At 38.6% G+C, this 16,633-nt stretch overlaps 1 protein-coding gene across 2 annotated transcripts in view; it reads left to right on the forward strand.

The window, feature by feature from the left end:
* Positions 1-5,583: 5,583 nt before the first annotated feature.
* The window catches only part of KCND2 (potassium voltage-gated channel subfamily D member 2), a 521,026-nt gene continuing 509,976 nt past the window's right edge, over positions 5,584-16,633 (forward strand). The window contains exon 1 of one of the 2 annotated variants that reach the window (XM_004458459.5): positions 5,584-7,998. In XM_004458459.5, the coding sequence (XP_004458516.1) occupies positions 6,884-7,998 (1,115 nt within the window). In that variant the 5' untranslated portion in view covers positions 5,584-6,883. The remainder of the gene's footprint in view (positions 7,999-16,633) is intronic. The other variant, XM_012525139.4, reaches the window with a different exon arrangement.

The raw sequence follows: 16,633 nt of genomic DNA on the forward strand, positions 1-16,633 counted from the left end.
AGGGATGGGGATGGAACCACAGGCACCCAACAGACCAGTCTGTGTGGACCAAAAGAACCTGCAGTTTCCCAGAGTGGCTGAGGAAACACAGTTACCCTCCAATTCTCTTGGTGTTGGGGGTGGAGCCACAAGTGCTAACAGTCCAGTCCATGCAAGCCAAAAGCACCTGCCTCTGCCTAGTGTGGCTGAGGAAACACACCTCCCCTCTTATCCTATTGGGTGGTGGGGATGGAGTCACAGATGTCTGACTATGTAGGCTGTATGGGTTGAAAGGATCTGAAGTTGCCCAGAGAGGTTGGGGAGACACTGCTTCCCTCTTGTCCTATTGGGAGTGGGGGTCCAACAGTCCAGTTTGTGCATGCCAAAAGCCCCTGCAGTTGCCCAGAGAGGCTGAGGGAACACCAACCCCCTACTGTCCTATGAGGGGAGTAGGACTGGAGTCCCAGTTGCTCAACAAGCCTGTCTGTAGAGGCTGAAAGCTTTCCATTTGCCCAGAGAGGCTGAGAGAACACAGATTCCCTCCTATCCTATTGTGGAGTGGAGATGCAGCTACAGGTGTCTGAGTATCCATTCTGTGTGGGCCAAAAGCACCTGCAGTTGCCAAGAGATACTAAGGAGACACAGCCCTCTATCCTATTGGAGGGCAGAAATGGAGCAACAGGTGACCAAGTATCCAGTCTGTGTAAGCTGAAAGAACCTGTACTTGCCCAGAGAGGCTGGTACAGGTCCCCCCAGCTTCTTCTATGCCAGAGTTGGGGCTGGAGTCAAAGCTAGAGTGGCAATCTGGTATGGATGGAAAGAAGCTAGTCCCTACTGTCAATGCGATTTTTAATCAGCCCTGCATCTTTCCATACCAGGGGCAGAGTTAACACGGTGGCTATTAGCCTCTTTCCGATTGGACAAGTTCAAACTTTAGCTGTTCTTAGGATTATATTTTAGACAGCCAAATTTACTATGCAACAGCTGAAGTCAGTGCCCAACCATCTCTTTCTCTCCTATTTTTGGAAAATGGACTTCCAACTCCAACCACGGATTATCTCCTGAGCAGCTTGCATCACCAGTGGAGGATAGGCACCAGCCTCCATGGTGTGGAGTACTCTACTCACTATCTTTCCTGTAGATGGGCAGTCTCCTCCTGCCATTCTTTTAAGGATGTTGCAGGATGCTCTTCTGGTCTCCTAAGCCCCTCAAATAGGTGATTTAGATAGCTCTGAGTGATTACTAACTGCCTTGTAGGATGAGCTGACTCTTAGAGCTTCTTACTCTGCCACCATCTTGCCCATCTTGCCATATGCCCAACTACTTTTGACAAATGTGAGAAAGCAATTCAACATAGAGAGGATAGCCTTTTCAAGAAATGGTGGAAGAACAACTGGACATGGATACACAAAAAAATCAACCTTGAAATAAATCTCATACTTTATACAACAATTATCTCAAAATGGATCATGGATATAATTTTAGAATGTAAAATTACAAATATTTTTTGAAAAAATACATATACAAAATCTGCAGGACATAGGGCTAGGCTAGGAAAGATTTTTAGGTTTGGCATTGAAAGTACAATTCACAAAAGGTTCAATAAATTGGACCTCATCAAAATTTAAATATTTTGCTTTGCAAAAGATTTTGTGAAGTGGATGAAAGGACAATCTACAGACTAGGAGAAAATATTTGCAAAACACATATCTGTCAAAGGACAATTATTTAAAATGCAGAAAGATTCCTCAAAAGTCAACAGTAAAAGATAAAAAATCCAAAAGACAAAGATAGAAACTCACATTACATTGTAGAAGATATAAAGATGGCAAATATGCACATGGAAATATGTTCAACATAATTAGCCATTAGAGAAATACAAATTTAAAAACACACTGTGATATTAGAATGGCTTAAAATTTAAAAAAAAATAGTGTTAACACCATATGCTGGTAAAGATAATGAAAAACTGGATAACTAATACTTTGACAGTGAGATGTTAAATGATAGAGCTACTGTGGAAAAGATTATAGTAGTTTCTCACAAAAGTATATGCATACTTACCATATGACTCAGCAATTCCACTTCGCACATTTATATCAGAGAAATGAACTTATTTTCATGTAAAAGCTTGTAGATGAGTGCTCGTGGCAACATTATTTATATTAGTCAAAGATTGGAGCCAATCCCAATGTCAATAGATCAATGGTTAAACAAAGTGTGTACATCCATACCATGAAAACTATTCAGCAATAAAAAGGAAGGAGCTATTGATACATGCAATAATGGATGGAACTAAACAACTCTGTGGAGTTTTTTTAAAAAGGCAATTGGAAAATGTTACATACTGCATGATTTCACTTACATAACATCATCAATTTGACAAAACTATAGAGATGGAAAACATTGTAGTGATTGATAGAGATTAGGGAATGTGGAGTGAATGAGGTGGCTGTGGTTATCAAAGCGTAGTACAAAGGATCCTTGGGATAGAAATTTTCCATATCACGTACATCTATACCTCTGATAAAACTGGATATACCTAAATATAAACACAAGAAATTAGTGCATGCAAACTGAATAAAGTCAGCAGATTTGTATCAATGCCTATATCCTGGTTGTGATATTCTACTATAATTATGTAAGAGGTTACCTTTGAAGGAAATTAGGGGATGGGTACAAGGACTCTTACAGTATTTCTCACAGCTGCTTATGAATTTATAGTGATCTCAAAATAGATTAAAAAATAGATTGAAAAGGGGTTTGAATATACAAGACTTAGTGGTTTTTTGGGTGATGTTTGTGTGTTTGTTGGGACAAAGTGGCAAAGAACAGGACAGTCTAGTATGACTATCAAGTTTCTTCCTTGGGCTTCATTCATGAAAAGAGAAAAGAGAAGTAGCAAATGACTGGAGAAGAGGATTGATGAATTCAATATTCAATTTTGAACTTGCTGAGTCTGTTGTTCCTATGATCAGCGAAGCAGACTATATATGAAAGGAATACAAAAGGGAGGAAAAGGAATCCTAGGACAAGAGAATCATAGACAGTGTTCTGCCAGTTTTGTATAAATGAACTTCATACATTTCAAGGTATGAATGAATATTAAAGTATCAGAGTTATACACATGTTAGTACAAGGGAAGTTCTGGACTCAGAGTCAAGAATAAATTCATGAAAATATTTTGGGGAATTTCAAATCCTACTTAAACATAATGAATTCCATTTCTATCATGCATTAAGTTAAAAAGGAATTAATATTGAACAACTACCAGGTGCCAAGTACTCTGTTGGTATTTGTAAGTATTATACTGTTTAGCCCTCACAGTCGGCCTGAAAAGGTAAGGTTTATTACCTATAATTGCTGATTACAGAAGGTAAAGCATTTTTCCAAATGACACAAAACAAATAATTATCTTCTTTGGTTGGAATTTGAATCTAGATGTGTTTAATTCATAAGCCCACAATTTTGCCACTATACCAAGAAGATTGTAGAGGCTGGAGGTTGGGAAGATCATAACACATTTTTAAATATTCCAAATTTTATCTTCTTGTCATTTGGGCCTTTTCATGGAGTTAAACGTCAGCCTTTATCTTTATAAGTGTTCAGCCTCCTAGATAGAAGTTTAATAACTCTATTTAGGTCACTTACTCCTCCTTTATAGGATGGCCTGTGAGTACTGGCATCAGTTGAATATTCATGGTTCTCCATTCTCTAAATGCCCTGCCCAGCACTCTAAAACCAGACAGTCACAGGACTACCTTATTCTCTGGATTTGGAAAGGGCTAATTTTCTTATATAATTGGTAAGTAGAGGCATTCTTTTTATTTTCTACTACTTAATTTTTCCCCCAGGTACGCAGACTATTATACTTGTTAATAAACATCTTCCACCTCAAGTCAATACAAACAGATAAACAGCAGGTGTTTTCAGCTCGGTGTTCTCAAACTGAGATGGTGCATTAGTTCTGACTTCATTAACCACTAGCTTAGTGATCCCTAAATCCCTACACTCGTAAGCAAGCAAGCAAATAAACGAAAAGTCACCTTTCTATCTCCAAGGAAAATTGTGTACATTATAAGGTTTGTTTTTCCCCTCCTGGGGTAGTTATCTATATACTCTATTTTTAGTATCTATATTTTCGTAGGGTATTCAATGTCAGATTTCTAAGGTTGATACATCATGCCTATGATCTCCAGGGCTTGAAAGGAAATTTCTGCACTGGACCTTACATGCTAGTTACTTTTTAGACTAAGGGCAGCCATGCCCAGCCCAGAAAAGATAATAATTTTCAGGAAGAAATTCGGCTTCTGTCAAAAGCCAGGAGCAGGCTGCTTCTCTCCTTAATTAACATGGATAAAGCCTCACTCTTTCAAAGGACCCTACATAAAAAAATCTAGATTTAATTTTCAAAGACATCTCAGAAGGAGACTCTCCACCTTCCATCCCATATCCATCAAAATGCACACAAAAGTCTAAGTAGTATATATCCATAGAATCACTAAAATGTAGGGGGAAGCCGGGGATTTGTAGATGATTATATGATCCGATTCTCTTTTGGGTCAGTTAATTTTGATCCTTCACCTTTCTAAAGCATCCAAACCATTTACGCCATCTAGTGGTTATAAATGTTACACGTTTGACTTTTAGGAAGACTCTTAATGACTGCGGGGCGGGGTACACGGAAAAACAAAACGGTTGCCCGCGACGATTTCCCTGTCTCTTTCCACAATACTTACCCTTCCCACGGACACCTTTAACTATTTTAACCATTTTAGATTTAGGAAGAGATGCGCAGAAAGGCTGAAGGGGACACAAACTCTCACAAGCAAACGTGCCTTGACGCTGACATTTAGGAAAGGATACTAAATCGCTCGTGTCATTCGCAAAGGACGCGAAAAGGAGTTGTAGCAAACCCTAGGCGCAAGATACGGCCTGACTTTCCTGCAAGTTGGATAGATCACATATTAATCCCTGCAATGCTAACCTCTGGTTTAAAATATATATATTAATAAAAAGAAAGAGGGAAAAACACTTAAAAATTCCACCGCGGGGCTTTGCAGGTCTTGCCACCAAGTCGCCCTCAGAAGACAACCAATTCCTGCGCGTTCCGCTCCGCTCACCGTGTTTCCCAGCTTCTTCATTTTTCTTCCCCCAACCCCCTTTTTCCCACGCTCGCCTTTAACCAGGACCCTGGAGGCAGACGCAAGGCACCGGTCCGCTTCCTCCTCTCCACCACGAAACCACCGCAGCCGCGCGCGTGAAGCTTCCCTTTGTTCATCAGAGGCTCATTCTCCTCCCCCGGCAGATCCACCTGAATGCTCTCCCTCGGTGACATTTTGCGCCGGGGCTGGTGGGTGGCTGGGGTGGAGCGAGAAGAGCCCGAGGGGACGGGGGCGGAGAAAGGTCAAGCCGAGGGAAAGGCAGGCGACGCCTTTCATAACCTGCTTGGCTGGGCGTGCGCGCGGTTATTTATTTATTTTCTCCTTATTTATTGATCGCACGAGCAGAGCGGCGCGGGGAGCCCGGGGAGATGCAGGACCACCCACTGGCGGGGAAGCAGCGAGCCGCCCTCCCGCGCCCCCGCGCAGCCGAGCGCCTCCTGCCTCAGCGCTCGGGAGACAACCCGTGCCCGCCCCGGCCCCGGCCCCGCCGCGCCGCCGCCGCCGCCCGCCCGCGCGCCCCGCAGCCCGGTAGCCCTGCCGCCCCGCGCCGCGCCGCTCGGGCCCTGGCGACAGCGGCCGCACAGTAAGTTGGCAGGAGCGTGTCCCCTCTATTCTCGCCTTCCCCGCACCTTTTGAACTTGTTGCTGCTGCTGGACTCGCCTGCGCCTGGCTTTTGGAAGGTGAAAAGGAGGAGGGAGGCACGAAGGGATGGGGGAAGGGGAAGAAGAGCTCGCTTGAGCTTTATTTATGCTGCCGTGGCGGATCGAATTCGGCTGCTCCGGAGCTGCTTTCTCTCCTTTTCCCATTCCGGGTGCACGGCGAGGAGAAAGTCTCTATGCAACTCAGCCCCGGCGCGCACTTTGCCAGGTATGTACCGCGGCCGAGGCGCGTTCTGCGCGGAGACAGATGCTGCTGCCGCCGCGGCGGCGGCGGCTGCCTGCTCCTGGGCTCTGTAAGTGTCACGCTGCACCTGAGCTGAACTTGAAAAGAGAGTGAAGGGGCGACTGGCAAACGCTTCTGGCAGACACAGGGTGTGCTGATAGACGTGGGGGAGGAGGATTTATATTAACGCCCCCATCGTTCCCACCGCACGTCCCCTACTTCCCTGCAAATACGGCCAGAGGGATAGAGGCGGTGACCGGACTGCCAAAGAAAGACGTGGGGCAGCGGCCGTGACCGCATCTTGGAAGCTACAACAGGTCGCCTTTTTGAGACTCCTTTGGCGGGAAGGGGCACTTGGGAAGGGAAGGTTTGAAAGAGCGAAAAGGGGAAGGTTGGAGGGTTCCCTAATTCGACAAAAGAATATCACTGGGTGACTGTCCTGCGTCTTTTCCTCTATCTACACGGCACATACTGACCTCTGATTATCCAGATTGTGTCCGGGGAGAAATCAGAAACACCTGTTTGCAGAAACTGCTGCGACTAAAGTCACCTGTGTGCTAATTTGTGCTGGGTGGCTGGGTCCAATTGTTGAAAGAGGTTTGGCAAGGGTCTATTGGTGGTGATTGTTAGGACATTTGTATCTTTGCTACTATTACTCCTAAGTACCTGTCTTTGAGGGATACTTGCCCTTCTGAGAACTGTGGCTTCACCAGGAGTCCTGTCTCGGAATAAGAGTGATACGTCTAGACCACATTTCTCAGAGTATTTTGTGTGAGAGGAGAAAGTGAGTGCTCGTAGCTACTTCGACCCGCTGCAGAGGCTTAGTTACCCTCTCCTTGCCACCACTCCAAGGAACCATGGCAGCTGGTGTAGCAGCGTGGCTGCCCTTTGCAAGGGCAGCAGCCATTGGGTGGATGCCTGTGGCCTCGGGGCCCATGCCAGCTCCCCCAAGGCAGGAGAGGAAAAGGACTCAAGATGCTCTAATTGTGCTGAATGTTAGTGGCACCCGATTCCAGACATGGCAGGACACCCTGGAACGTTATCCAGATACTCTGCTGGGCAGCTCTGAGAGGGACTTTTTCTATCATCCAGAGACCCAGCAGTATTTTTTTGACCGTGACCCAGATATCTTCCGCCACATCCTGAATTTCTACCGCACTGGGAAGCTCCACTATCCCCGCCATGAGTGCATCTCTGCTTATGACGAAGAATTGGCTTTTTTTGGCCTCATTCCAGAAATTATTGGCGACTGCTGTTACGAGGAGTACAAGGACCGCAGGCGGGAGAACGCGGAGCGTCTACAGGACGATGCCGATACCGATAACACAGGAGAGAGTGCCCTGCCCACGATGACGGCTCGGCAGAAGGTCTGGCGGGCCTTTGAGAATCCCCACACCAGCACAATGGCCCTGGTGTTCTACTATGTTACTGGGTTCTTCATTGCCGTCTCAGTCATCGCCAATGTGGTCGAAACAGTACCGTGTGGGTCTAGCCCAGGTCACATTAAAGAACTGCCTTGTGGCGAGCGGTATGCAGTGGCCTTCTTCTGCTTGGATACAGCCTGCGTCATGATCTTCACCGTTGAGTACTTGCTTCGCCTGGCTGCAGCACCTAGTCGTTACCGTTTTGTGCGTAGTGTCATGAGTATAATCGATGTGGTGGCCATCCTGCCTTACTACATTGGGCTGGTGATGACAGACAATGAGGATGTCAGTGGGGCCTTTGTCACACTCCGAGTCTTCCGGGTCTTCCGGATCTTTAAGTTTTCCCGCCACTCTCAAGGCCTGCGTATCCTGGGGTACACACTGAAGAGCTGTGCCTCAGAATTGGGCTTCTTGCTCTTTTCACTCACCATGGCTATCATCATTTTCGCTACAGTTATGTTTTACGCAGAGAAGGGGTCTTCGGCCAGCAAGTTCACCAGCATCCCTGCCGCCTTCTGGTATACCATCGTCACCATGACAACTCTAGGGTAGGTGCCATCAAGGGAAATGAGATGGAGTTTGGGTGTGGGTGAAGGAGATTGTGAACCCTTTAACGTTATCTGATAATTCTGTGGAAATATTTTTTCTCTTTCCCGAATGCGTTTAGGAAAACATTATCTAAATGGTTTGAAGAACTATTTTAATCAATGAAATGGGTCTGATTAAACATTGAAGTACTTAAGCAGTCGCTGGCAAATATTGAGTATTGAAAGTAATAAATAAACAAAAAAAGTTTAGAATTCCCGAATATTGAAAGATTTAAAATATCATATGTTTGAATACAAAAAATTTAGTAACAATGAAAAACACAAAATTTGTGCCCAAGTAAAGGTATGAAAATGCACAATGTATATTAAATTCTATAGAAAGTGCTGTACTATACTCAAATGAAAACTTTCTATTTATTTTGAAGTATTGTTTTCATATCAATACTTATGGGATGTCTTTTTCCTCTAACGACCGTAATTCTTATTTTACAATGTTGTAAAACTCAGATTATAGATATTATTACCAAATGATTTTGTAATATATGGGCACATATTCATATATGCGTTTTTTATGGTTGATAGGTTTTTCAGGATGTTAGAGTATTGGGACATAAATTGGTCAACTTTATGAAATCTAGACAAGCAGTCCATGAGCTTGAATTGAAATTCAAAATAACGTTATTCTTGTGGAAATATGCTGGTGCTGGAGTGATATATTTATTGAATAATACACAGTATAGTGTGGACTTAGTAAGGGGTCCATGGATTTCATCTGACTGGCAAAGGGGTCAGTGGAACCCCTTTGCAAAGAACCCCTCTTCTAGTGGGATGATATTCGCATCATGGTAAGATTCTAATAACAAATAATTGCCATCCTCATTTTTCTTTTAAGAAACTACAGGTCCCATCAGGCAAAGGGCCTCTGTCTTTTAAATACTAGTAGAAGATAGAAGGAGTACCTGGTGGGACTGATGATCACCAATGGCTGGTTGTATTACAGAAGTTTGGGTTATATTTCTTTCTAGAATTCTTTTGTGCATTTTGGGGGTGGGGGTAATAATGATTTGCAACCAAAGAGACATATTTTAAATTAATTTGTTTTTTAGAATAAAATTTTAGGGATAGAATTAAGATTTTTAGATGGGAGAAAATAGGAAGGGCAAATGATTAATAATGTTAATAAAACTATAGAAAATAGCAGCATTTTATATATTAGAGAATCTAATAAAATAAAATGGTTAGAGCCTTTTATTTTTATGAGTTCTTAGATAAGCCAGGGAGTAATGTTATTGCCCTTTCTTCAGCTTTATGCAAATTTTCTTGCATAGGTAATCAGTCCAATAAGGGTTTGGTAATGACTATAAGAAAAAAGTTATTCCCAAGACTGCTTTTTAAGTTTTGTGTTTCAGGTTAATTTATTCTGCTTCTTTACATGATAATGTGTTTAAAACCAACCTAATTTTATTGGGCATAATGTGTTGAATAGAGTTTCTCATGTTGTTATGTGGTCAAGTAAGTTTATATTTAATGTTTGAAGAGTTTTTGGCTAAATTAATTAAAATTATAGTAAAGTAAAACACAATGACTTATGATTTTGATTTTGTCTCACGTATATTTTGAAAACCTACTTGGTGAATTTTCAAAAATGAACTAATGAAACATTCATTTCCTACTATTTATCCTTTCTTATCATTTTGATTACTTTGTGATAGAGAATAAAAAGGATGAAATATATCTCAGCAGGTTAGTTGCTTATTCCTTACCAGAGGATTTTTTTGTCTTTTTCACTTGAAATCATTGTTAAGCACAATTGAATATTGCAGAATGATATTATGACTTCAAATTAGAAGTATGCCACATTAAGAGGAAATAATGGAAGACGTATTAAAAGTAAATGTATTGTTTTAAAATTTGTTGTATATGGCCGTGACTTTTTGTGGTAGATACTGTCCCTGTGATTGAATATGTATATTATTATTACTACCATAATGAATGCTGCTGATATGCTATCTATATTTGGCTAGCAGTTCTATTCCAGACATCAGAAGCTAGTATATGAATTTATTTTCCTGGAATGACTTTCAAGTTTTTATTTTATTTTGAAAATTACTTTTGTTTTTATTAAAAAAAAAAAAAAAGGAATGGTAACTACTGATGACAACTTTTGTTACTAAGTAAAATACTTTTAACTATCTGTTTTTTAAATGATTTAAGAAACTGAACCATAATGCACTAATAAAATCTCTACAGTGGATTTAATTCACCCTGTTTCATAGGTAAGGAAATTATAAGAATTAAATGTGAACTTTCTGAGAACTTGGAAGCAAAATGGTAGTTACTGTTACGACTTCAGTTTCATGAAGTTGAGATATTTAATTTTCAGGTATCTAAGCTAATTAATAATTCCAGTGAAATGCAAAACAGTCATACTTTTAAGATATAGAAATGTTAATGCAATAAAAGCAGTCAATTTTTGAAGAATATATATGGACATTTAACAAAGCATATGCTTTATAATATAGCAAAGGTTCTTAGGAAAATGTCCTCAGTTTCTCAACAAAATATATTATAACATTTTAATTCCCTGGAGAACTACGTTTTTTTTCAATCTTGCCATTTTAATATCTAATCTTTGGTTTCATTGAGAGACAACATTGTTATTTTATTGAAAGGGACATATTCAATAAAAGCCATTACTTGATTTTATTTTTTATATTGTAGTTTTATACTTACAGGATGAATTATAAAGTACAAACTTTGTGAAAAATATGCACTAATTGGAGCTAATATCAAACTGTGTCTGATAACAACCAAGATTTTGCATTATACTTTCTGAGTTCCTTACGGATAACTATTATTTTTAATGAAACTGAGTTTATCAATAATGTTAATAGAAGTGAAATGGAGTCCCAAACAGTGGTTATAAAAAGTTCCAGCTCATATGATGTTCTACACATGATGAGAAATAACCAAGAACTTGTTATTCAGAACTGGCATAATTACAGCTACATCTCTGACCATTTTAAACAATATTCAGTTTTTGTTTTTGTTGTTTGTCTGAAGAACTGAACGGGTCTATCTTTGAACTACTGTATATTCACATAATTATCGTGTGCTTCCTGAAATATTGTATGTGTCATTAGGCTATGAATTGACTGTGCTTATTATATAAGTAATTATTAAATTTTCTGGTAAATTTAATGTTTTAAAATATAGTTTTAAGACTACATCATTTCCTGTTAAAGTAGGAAATATCAAAAGCACATTAAAAAGTAAAGCAAAGTAAAGCAAGTCAGAAAGATTTTTTTGATCAATTTTTAGATTGGATAGCCAGGTAAATCTATTCTCCCATTCAGCCCTATTTTTCTGAGTCTATTTATTGACCTGCTTGGGTCTTGATGACCCTTTTACCTCTCCCACCCCTTTTCTTGATATAAACTTTAATTACTGCCTTAAACTGCCTTGGGATAAAAGGAACTTGCTAATTCTCTTTTGTCTTAAAGACCTTTGGAAAATAATACCCAGTTATTCTTTTTCATTCAAATGGTATACTTAAATGCTGGCAAATTTAGGAAATTTGCTGATGTTCACTAATAATCCACAACTATATTGTAAAAATATATTCGGCATGTAGCTTCGGTTCACCCATTGTATCTCAAGCTCATGACTTGTGAGTTAGAATTGGTACTGGGTGGGAGATTAAGTAAATTAAGGAGTTATTATGTTAGAAAATATTTGCATTCTTGGTCATGATTAGGAAACGTTAGACCATCCTTTTAAAAACAGAGATGTACCACTCATAAAACTTGAGAACTTGAAAAGTATCATTTCTATGGTCTATAATACTTCTTTAACTTTAAAAGTTATTTTCATCAAAATTTTCAATATGAGAAAGAAAGCTACTATATCATTTCCGTAAAAGTTCATGTATAAAATGGAACTTTATGATTTTAGTTACATATATCATATTCAGAGTTCTGAAGAAACCTGAGAAAACAAATGATAGTATATATTCATCAGAAAAAAATATTGTAGAATTACATCTTTGATCCCAGTAGCCTTAGTGTAGTTGTCAACTTATAAGACTAGGGTTATATTTCTATTTTAATAGATTTGGGGGGTTACTATGTTAACAAACAAACAAAAATAAATAGATTTTAGTTGTAATTCCCCTAATGATGTGTTGGAAAAATACCCCTTTTATTGAATGGCATTCGTCAAAAGAATTTATAATAAATATAAATACATGGATTGTCAAAAGGAATCTATTAACATCTTCCCGCTGTTTGTCACTCTTCTGATTACCTGGCTTTGAGGAATGTTGAGAGTATATCATGCAGAATTGTTTTTATACAGATTTTAGCTTACCAAACTATTACTGAAAATAGATGGAATTATTTTGGCCTGTGCCAGCATCTGTGCATAAATATTGCTAACGTGTTACTCTAACAAATTTTACAAAGTTGGAAGTACCAAAATTCATATCTCTGATGATGAGCCATAATATGGTAACATCCGTTTTGATTTTGGCATATTACAACATATTTTTTAAAAATTCTTTATAGAGTGTGTTAATGATGAACATTAAAAAAGTTTTTTTTTAAAGTAGAGAAATGTGATATATTATATATTCCTCATTTAGCATTACAAGTAACCCAATCTTAAGTGTTTTCATTTTGTTTAAGCCATCATTTAAATTAGGGACAATATTTAACTTGGCATAAGTATTTTTAAATGTGTATGTTCAAACAGCCTCTACAACTTTAGCATCTAATTATATGCAAGATAGAGATAAAGAAGGAAAAGATAAGTATCATCTCAATTCAGTGCCCTAGAGGAGGGACCATTTACTTGTTTTCAGTGAGTCTGTTATGCTATTGTTTTGACTTTCAGTGTTTGCCTTTAGACTATTTATTGACATTGTTTTATTGTATTTGCAGTTACTTCTTTTAAATATAATGTTTTAAATTTTGTATACAGCTAAACTTTTCTCTGAATTATAATCATCATTGAAAATGAGCTACTGAAGTTCAAATTTCTTATTAGCTAATCTGAATTCCTGAGGAAGGTCACTTAACTCTCTTATTTATTTAAAACCCATCATTTTAGACATGCAAGATTTCTGTGACTCACCCATGGCTACATAATTAAAGAGAACCAACATTTTGGGAAATATCATTTTTTAATATTCATTTTTTTCTGGAGACCTTAAAATATAATCTAGAAATGTGTTATAATAACTATTTGGGGATTGCAGCTGATACTACAATGACAAGAGAAGGAGTACACTTGCTCTGCATCCCATCAATACAATTGATTTCTCCCCTGTTCTACCTCTGTGTTGTGCTCTCTTCCATTCCCGCTGGCTCTGCATTTATTAAACACAGCACTGGGGCTTAACCATCATGGTGCCCAGTTGCTATAACACAATCACATGCTTTCATCCTGTGAACTGCTGGGCCATTTGGGGGCAAAGTCCTTGATGGTGAGTATTTTACCTTGCCTGATGGAAAAGAAAGTAATGAATTATTTTGACTGAATCACATATCCTTTAACTGCTGCCTAAAAGAGTTGACCTGTGGGCCTTTAAAACTGTACAGTTTCACAGAAAGAACAAGGGTGGTAAAAAGAACATTCACTGAGAAAGAACTGTTTTTCTTTCTGAACTGTAATAATGGCTTCATTCTCCTTTTCCTTCCCCCATTCTCCATATACCTTAGATGCTTTTCTGAGCGTATTTTATATAAATGCATTGTTTGCTCACCAGCTTTGACAGCTAGTTTTGCAGGTGTGGGATATGGCCTGTATTGAAAAGAAACCCAGGGGTGAAACACCATCTCTTCATTTCTGTGCACATTTGCCGTACTCTTTGCTTCAATAGATTCCATTTGAATGCTCTGCCCTTTAGTTTTCTCCCATGAGAGCAGCCAGACTTTATATTGACCTTCTCCTTGAAGCCTCTCAACCTCCCAAACCTTCATCATCAATAGCTCAAATTACACTTGGCATTACTAGTTGTTATTTTATATATATGATTTATGGTTTTACTTCTTGTTTTCCTAAATGGATTGAAAGTCTTGGAGGTTTGTGGTGTTTACCTTAGGGGCCTTGCTGCCTAGGTCAGTTGCTCAAAATGTAGAAAAAAATATATTAATGTATTATTGATCATGATGTGAGATGCACTGGGCACACCTTGAAGGGCTCCTTAGCCATTAGTAGTGCTGTATCAATGTAAGTAAAACTCTGTTAAATCTGTTAAATCTAAGCAAAAACTTGCCTAGATTAATGTTACAAATTGAGACTTCCCCACTCTTTTGTCCATTTCTAATTCTTTTGCAAAGGCTAGAATTAATCCTATCAATAGCTGTATTCTTAAACAGTTTTCTTTCTGGTGAAGGCTGGGTAAATTCCAGATGCTTCTGGGAAATGCGGAGTTGCCTCTTATGTGTATATTAATTAGTACAGAAATAGTCTTCTTTCTTTTTCAAGCTAATACCCCCTCTAAATATGAGCAGCCCTAGAAGCACATGAACCAGAAAGGTCCTTTGCTAATACTTCATCACTAGAAAGGTATATTTCTATATCTGCCCAAAAAACTAGAGGTGGCACTTTTTTAAAAAATCCATGCCCACTTATTTATGTGTAATTATTTAAAATAGTGAGCTATTATCTGTAAATGACCTGTACAATGCAATCTTGGTCAGGAAAAGTTCACATTCTATGTGATTTAAAAGCAGATGATAAAAATATAAACAGACATGTAGTTACATATCCTGGCATGGCCCAATCCATTTTGCCTTGTGAGTTTTGAAAAGTCTGTTATATAAAGAAGATCTGAATCATAAAATGTGAGGCGGGAGTTGGAAATGACAACAGAAGTTAATAATGTGGAAAAAAAAGACATAGAAAGAGTAGGATGACAGTTGAGACAATGTCAAACAGGATGAGAAGGTTTTGTTTTAAAAGTAAAAGGTGTTATCTTTTTTGTTCTTATGGGACTAACTCTCCCGTCTTCCTAATTTGCTTCACTTTTGAGAATGTCAGTAAGAGTGCTTTTGAAAACCCAAAATCATACTAGTAGTTTATACTCTCAGTGAATCAAGAATTGGCTCCCAGAGTTCAATTCCATTTAACAAATTTTTGTTGATCACTTACTACTGCTCATTTACCTCAGCAGTGAACATAACTTCCAAAATCCCATCCTTAAGAATCATGCATACTAGTGGGAGAGGTAGACAATGAACACAGAATTATATAATGCCAGCTAGTGATTGGTGCTATGACCAACATAAATAACTCAAGGTAAGGAGGGTGATATTTTGATGGGGAGACAGGCAAGGCCTTCACAAAAGGGCTGACATTTGAACAGTTGCCTAACTGAAGGGATGGAGTGAGTGACTCCTGTGATAATCTGGAAGATGTGCTATGGAGGAAGAGAGAAAAGAAGTACAAAAACCTTAGGATGGTAGCAGTCTTGGTGCATTACATCTAAGGCCACAGTGACTGAAGCAGAGGGAATGAGGGGCTTCATCGTGAATTGTGTCTGAATGACATTTTGGGATGAGATGATGTAGGATCTTGTAGACCACAGTAAAGACTTTTGGTTTCACTCCAGATGGAATGGGAAGACTTTGGAGAGTTTTGAGCATGCTAAGTCAGGAGGAGATTTCTGTGTTAAAAGGAGCACCAGCTCTGAAGCATTTAAGAATTTTTAAATGGTCTCTTTAAACTTCATTATTTGCCATGTATAAATATTCATCCGTTCTTGGATTGATTTTACTCTCCTTATCTTATGTTTTACATCTAATTTTTCATGAGATTTTCTAAGCAAATGGAATATGTTATAAGAATTTCTGATTGTTTTTCCTACATTCTTAAAATTGCTAAAATAAAATTAAATCAAATAAAAAAATGATTCTAGTTAAGAAGAAAAAAAGCTGGTATGCAATAGCTATGGAACCGTTTCGTAAATGACTGACAATAATTATTTATTTTGAATGTGATTTGCATACTTAGGGTTGCCAATTCTAATATTTGTGTTCAAAAATATCACATACACTTGGAATTCTACTTAAAGGATTTTTAGTTACTTTTCGCTCATTTTGCAATAGGTATGTACATATTCTTTCCAGGTATTTTGTTATTTTTGTGAATTTTAAAAGAAAATGATTTACATGTCTTGAAATGTTTGAATACTGCCATAGAGTATGTATTTTCAACCCAAATTAAATTGAGATAATGCATATCATAGATAGACAGTGAAAACTTGCAGAGGCAAGAATCACCATGCTCATTCACATTATTATGAATATATACTGGAGAGAACTTGAGGCTGGAAGAACAAGAATTAGAGTAACATAAAAATGGAAAAAAAAAGTTTAGGCTTCCCAGATAAGCTAATAGTAAAAATAGTTCCTGAATCTAAGGAAATCTGTGGTGGCATCTCACTTTAGCATGCTGTTTCCATTAAAACATCCATGCAATTCTGCTTCCTACTCAGCTCTAGCTAGAGAATGAAGCAAGCTAGCATTCATGAGGACCATCACAGAGGAAAGTCTTCATATCTGATCTTTGCATATGGTGTAGTTGATAATGGCAGTTACCCTCTCATAATTACTCTTATTTGTCTATTTTG

This window comes from Dasypus novemcinctus, chromosome 5 (genome assembly GCF_030445035.2).
Source record: "Dasypus novemcinctus isolate mDasNov1 chromosome 5, mDasNov1.1.hap2, whole genome shotgun sequence".
Taxonomy (NCBI): Eukaryota; Metazoa; Chordata; class Mammalia; order Cingulata; family Dasypodidae; genus Dasypus; species Dasypus novemcinctus.